This window comes from Odontesthes bonariensis, chromosome 21 (assembly GCF_027942865.1).
Source record: "Odontesthes bonariensis isolate fOdoBon6 chromosome 21, fOdoBon6.hap1, whole genome shotgun sequence".
NCBI lineage: Eukaryota > Metazoa > Chordata > Actinopteri > Atheriniformes > Atherinopsidae > Odontesthes > Odontesthes bonariensis.
Window position 1 is genome coordinate 32,325,750 of NC_134526.1, and position 6,000 is coordinate 32,331,749.

Here is a 6,000-nt window from a genome sequence, read left to right on the forward strand (position 1 = left end):
TCCAACAGGAACACACACCTCTGTCGATGTTCCATTTCAGAGAAACCGAGTCAAAGCAACTTTATGTTGATGTTTCACTTTCAGGTTTTAATATGGCTTCTGCACGGCCTGCAGTGCATCAGAGCCCAACAGCTGGAAGCTTGTATTCTGCTCACATTAAAAAGGAGAAATATTCAAAAGATAAAAGCTATTTTTTTTCATTTACAGAAAAAAAAACCGTGAAAAAGAAAATACACCCCGGAGGAATTAATAGCTTATTGCTGTTGGACAGCTAGGATATTCCAAAGAGTCTCTAAAGCTTTACGTTAATGGAGCTGTATTAGTAAAAAAAATATGTTCAACGCGCGTGCATGCCCTGGTGAGCGCGTGTACACAGGCCTGTGAACACTTTAACTAAGATTTGGGACAACATTGGGATGAAGTGGCTCTTGCTGGCTCAGGGTGTGAACGGCCATTTTGAGAGAGGCTCCCAAAAATGATGGAATGAGATATTAACCATTTGCTGCCTAATTAAGTCCAGTACGGACCCGCCAGCAGAAGAAGGGGGTCTGCTGTAATCCTGAGCGGCGCGTGAGGCGGGCAGCAGATGCAGAAGGACATAGCGCGCGCTGCTGCAGCTCCAGCTTCACGCAAAGCTTCGCCATTTTGCCTCCTCACATGAAGGGACTCCTCCGCGAGGACGCACCACGTGTTGCGGAGCAACAGAGGGGCTCTCACCCACCGTGGCCCCCCACACTAATCACATTTAAAATCATGGCTCTTCAGGGTTATCATGGTGAAGGTGTGGGACTGTGCTCGTGCAACGCAGCCGCGGAATAGTGCGCGGGCCGGTGGGAGGTCTGAGGCCATCATAGCCTGCTGCCATGTTGTCCCCGAGCACGTTCTGCTCCGAGGCTCGGCCTTGTTGCCCAATGAGACCACAACGCTCGTGTTTTCGTCCCACAGACGTGTTGCAACATTTGTGTTTTGCAGCTGAGCGGAGCCCACACACACACACACACACACACTTCCAGCGCGAGCACCAAGCCTCGCTCAGGAATACACTCAGATAAATCAGCAATCACACCAACACTGATCACACAGCCAAACACTTCTGCAGAGCCACCGGGGAAAGCGGCACAGCTCCCTCAGACGTGCACACATGAAGCCAAATGGCGGCGCCGTGCACCGCGCTCATCCCGTATCTGTGCCAAAGGTTACAGCCATGAATGATGGCCTATAAGCGAATTCCTTAATACTGTTAAAAGCACTTCAAGTCTGCTTGTGAGCCCCAACAGACTCCAGCGAGTTAAAGAGCTCCCACTTGCACTCAGCCCGCTGGTGTGAGCCGTTCCACCATGCAGCAAACTGGGGCTTTTTCACAGTATTACCACCCGGCAGCCAGAAGCAGCAGCTGCCGCAGATAGGACGCACAGCTCGGTCAGAGTTCTGCCTCTGCCTCCAAACAACTCCATGAAAGCAGCACAACTGCACGGTGTGTTTATGGGCCAGACTGAATGACAGAAAATAATCTGCATCCAACGGTCAATAATCCTGCCAATAATAGTGATAATATAAGAGAAACTCATCTGCAGCCACAGATAGCTGGATGTGAACACCTAAAACACACCTGGTCCAGTTAGACTATTTAAACCAGCTAAACACAGTGGGTAAATGGGACTTTGGTGAATAAGAAATGCTTAATTAATCCACCAAAAAGAACGGTGCTGTTTCCCAAACACATGAACAATATTTTTTTTTTTTTTTTAAATCAAGTAGGAAGATTAAAAGCTTTAACTTTGCTCAGCAGATTATTTCTGTGCCACTCAATCAACACGAGATTTTTAAAGTGACGTGGAATAACGCGTTAGGCCGCGTCCCTCAGCAATGGCCGACACTCACACACACAGTCACACACTCACACACAATCACACAGCTCCAAGAAGCCTTTAAATCACATGGCGCTCCCATCATTTCAGGCTGCCCACAGCACAACATTCCCCGCACATGAACCACACAGCAGCCGCTTCCCAGGGCCTGGACACGGTGATGCAACACATGGAAGAGAGGATGAGGAGGGAGAACAGTGCTGAAGGTGTACAGTACCTTTGCTTTTTGGGGACGGAGTGTTCAACCTCAATACGTTTCCCATGAAGTTCCACTTTACCTGGGCAGAGAACACAAACAGAATGGGGGCTGAGAACAGTGCCGCTACATGCTAACTGTTTACTGGCTGCGGGCCTGGGCCGGCAGGGCAGGGAGCAGAGGTGGAGGCCCTGCACTAACATCTGCTTTTATTAACACAATTACTGGAGGTTTTTCTCAGCTTCACCCTGACACAGTCCCAGGGGGAAAGGAGCCCAGCGGGGCCTAAAACTTGTGGGCCACGAAGTGCCCCGCCGTGGCCTGCCATAACCTTCAGAGGTGGGCTCTCAACTGTCGGGCTTCCTGTTTGGTGGCTTTTTCTTTATTTTTCTGTAACTATGATTGGCAGGGGAAATATTTAATGCTCACGTGCCGTATGACTAGAATATCTTTGGAGTTTCGTGATGGTTCATGGGGAAGTAGGGATAGCTCACTGGCATGGCGACCTTGCGTTAGAGAAGCAGGAGAATGAGGCTACGTGGAGCAGACACCACCGAGAAGCCGAGCCCAGGAGCGGGGCTGGGTGCTGGGCGCTGCCCGGTGCTGCTGATGCCCGGCGGCACCGGGTCAGGGCTGGTGTCGGGCCTGTTTTGGTATGTACACAGGGAAAGATATTTCTCTGTCTTTGTCATAGTGGAGTGCCGACTCAAAGGGGGAGGGGAAGCAGCGAGGCTTCCTTCTGTAACCCGGAGAGAAGCTACTCAATCCAAGCTACGAGATGTGCAGGCACGCGGACCGCCAATAAGATGCCCGTGTCCCTGAAATGCCACTTAATTCCAATCTCTTGTGTTAAATTGCAACAGTCCCAATTAGAGCGTTCCATTCTGTTTTACAGTAATCTCCAACGTGTGCCCCCCCCAAACTTTAATGACTCCCATGGGCGTGTTACCCTGCACACATCACAATACACTAAGCTAATATCAAGGAAATAATTGCGTGGACATATTCTTATGGAGCGCGTGTGTGCAGGAGCCCCGGAGGTGTGTAGCGGCAGTAAAACTGGGACACCCCGCGGAAGGTGCAGCAGCAGCCGGGGATGCACACCGGCGTACACGGCTTCCAAATATAGAATCAATGACATTAACAGTGACAAGATGGGGCGAGTAGGGGCGAGTAGTCCACCGTAACTCACCAGAAAACGTCTCGATGGCTTTCATAGCCCAGTGGTCGTCAGGACAGTCCACAAACGCATAGCCGTTTTTCATGAGGAACTGTCCGGAGTACGGGATCTTATGCTCGTCAAATGTTTTCTCCAAGTCCTCGGCGGTCACGCAGTCGCCTAGATTCCCAATGTACAGCTTGTGCATGATGGAAATAGTTGTTATAGAATCCAAAAATAAGGCGACAAAGCAAAGCCAAAAATGAATCAATGTTAAACCAGAAAAAAAAGTTTCTCCTCTTAAATTGGATCGTAAAGCAAGAGCCGGTCACACTTTCCACTCATGCACAGAAAGTGGGAATCACGCGAAATAGCCAAACATCTACTCTGAGTCAGAAAAAAAATGTCGCAAATTAAAGTTAATTATCGAGAGAAAAGTGAAATAAAAAACTGTTCAGTGGGATCAGACGGTGAGTGTGCGCGTTAGTCCTGAAGCGGAGGAGCAGCAGGCGGAGTGAGATCCGTGGGTGAGCAGCCGGCCCCGGCACTGAAGCAGCAGCCTCTGTCGCTGAGGAGGTGGGTGGGTGGACTGGGAGCACTGGGGATGCCTCCGTGCTGGAAGAATGGCAAAACTATGGCGATACTGGATCAGGACAAATGTTTTCTAGCCTTCCCTCTTTCAGCCTACTGCCGGCAGAGGGGTGACACCGCCCCTCCGCCGACTCTAATTCACGTTTTTTCCTTTTTTGTTTGCTATGAGGAAACCACGTGGTCTGTGTGGAGTAGGTTAGAGGCGGAAGAGGAGGGGGAGCTCTCACATCCAAGTGTTCGCTGCTCTTTGTACACACAAATGGAGGTTCCTTCGCCCTGTCCTGTGCTTCTGGGACTTTTATTAAACACCACGCACGCGCTTAATGTGCTTCTGCTCGTGCCGGTGAATATGAAGCTATATTGGAAGGCCACTCAATACTGTGGGCCTAAGTTGGGAAGGGGCGAGCGAGCCTTTAGCATCCAACTGTAAATTCAAGCACTGAGCGGGTGGAGGCACTTTCTGACAGTTCAGGAGCTTTGAACTCCCCCCAGCATGAATATGGTGAATATGATGCACGCTGAGCCGGGTGGTGGTGACTCTGACACCGAACTGAAGCTCGGCTTCTCTGGTCCAGGGACGCTGAGCTTAGTTCCACTCATGGCTTCCCATGTACGCCTGATAAAAGGTGTCAGGTATGGCGGCGGTCACTTCAGCTCCCACAGCAGAGCAGCTGACAGGCGGGGGGGACTACTTGGCCTCAGCCTGCTCCAGCACCGTTTAAAGGGACGTGGGACCAGTGGCGGCAGGATTTCCGCTGTCGGTGAATAGGCTCCGGCACGCGACATGGCGTTGGAATACACCATGAACAGGGCGCGGGAGGAATGCTAACATTACTTTAGGTGGAACACATTTGTAGCGTGTTCAAAGTGGCAGTATGGCGGAGTCCCCGACCCACAGAGCAGCCCTGTAACATGGAGGGGGTGACACGGCAGAAGGCCTGGCCAGCACGCCACCTCCGCTGAGCTCAGCGGGCTCACCTTTCCTGTTGGCCATTATTTCTAGTGGAAGAGTAGGGTTGGAAACGCTCTGTGTTCCCCCTGAGAAACTGTTGAGCGCGTGCTGCCATAATGAACACGCCCGGGGGTTACGTGTCACTCCTCCCCTGCCTCTGCCTGCTCAGAAAATGGCTTCTTTTCACAAAATGGATCCAAACCATGAGCCTGTGTGTACTGGAACCCTGACGGGTGAAGGTTCGTATGTGTTCCGATTTAAAGAATCTCTTCTGTTGTGTGAGAATAATTTTTCAATTAAATTTGATATTCAGAATAATTCTTAAAGGCACTGAGGTTTTCTTGCAAAGTTGGGGTTCTGTTTAATTATATCAGCATTATGCTGTGTTGTTTCTGAAAAAAAAGGAAAGACTGAAGCATGTTTGGGAGGAATCGGGATAGATAGGTTCAATATTCCATCCACCACTGAAAAGCTAAGCATGATTAAAGCAAAATCTTTCTTCTATTAAACAGCCCAAAGTGCAACTTGTGTTTTCTTTTTTCATTCTGCTGCAGATACAGTTTATTTCCTGGACTGAGATGATCTCAGGTGCTCTCTCCATAAACACACATACACACACACATAGGTCAAAGGTAACAGTTGTCAGAGGTCGGTGACCAGCAGCAGCATATTTACTGAGATGAAAGAGGACTGAAGTAATCTTTCTCAAGTGCTCACCAAAACACACCCTTGGATTAAGGTTACAAAATATAGGACTCAATTTGATATATATATATATACACACACCACATATATATATACCACCCCTGATTACCTGATAATTCATCTCCTCATTATTCTGGTAAAAACAGATTAGTAATGTGAAAATGCCAGTCACTGGACACGAGAAACACCATTCTCCTTTTTTCCCCATGAAATGTACTTGTACCAAAATAACAGAAGAAGAAAGTAATTGCAATAAATATTCCGTTTCGGTTTTATTCCTGCATTATCATCCTTGTTAAGTGTTGTATTACTGCCAGATGCACTCATGTGTAAATATGTAAAGCTAATTTCTACTGATGAGCAATGAGATTACTACATTCCCGGTGATCTAATCTCTGGAGTCATTCAGCCTCTTCCCCATGCTGTGTGATGAGGTAATGATGGTGTTTTATGGTTAAACTCTAACATCTCTTTACATATCTTCAGACTGGGCTTGCTCCTGCGAACAGTGACGGAGGAGTTCCACCAT

General features: G+C 48.8%; 1 protein-coding gene across 1 annotated transcript in view; it reads right to left on the reverse strand.

Annotated features, from left to right (window-relative positions):
* LOC142371025 (insulin-like growth factor 2 mRNA-binding protein 1) overlaps positions 1–3,935 on the reverse strand; it is a 46,731-nt gene extending 42,796 nt beyond the window's left edge. Inside the window, exons 1-2 of the mRNA XM_075453613.1 lie at positions 3,257–3,935; positions 2,086–2,146 (exon numbers count right to left, since the gene is read on the reverse strand). Coding sequence (XP_075309728.1) covers positions 2,086–2,146; positions 3,257–3,431 — 236 coding nt within the window. The 5' untranslated portion in view covers positions 3,432–3,935. The remainder of the gene's footprint in view (positions 1–2,085; positions 2,147–3,256) is intronic.
* Positions 3,936–6,000: the final 2,065 nt, after the last annotated feature.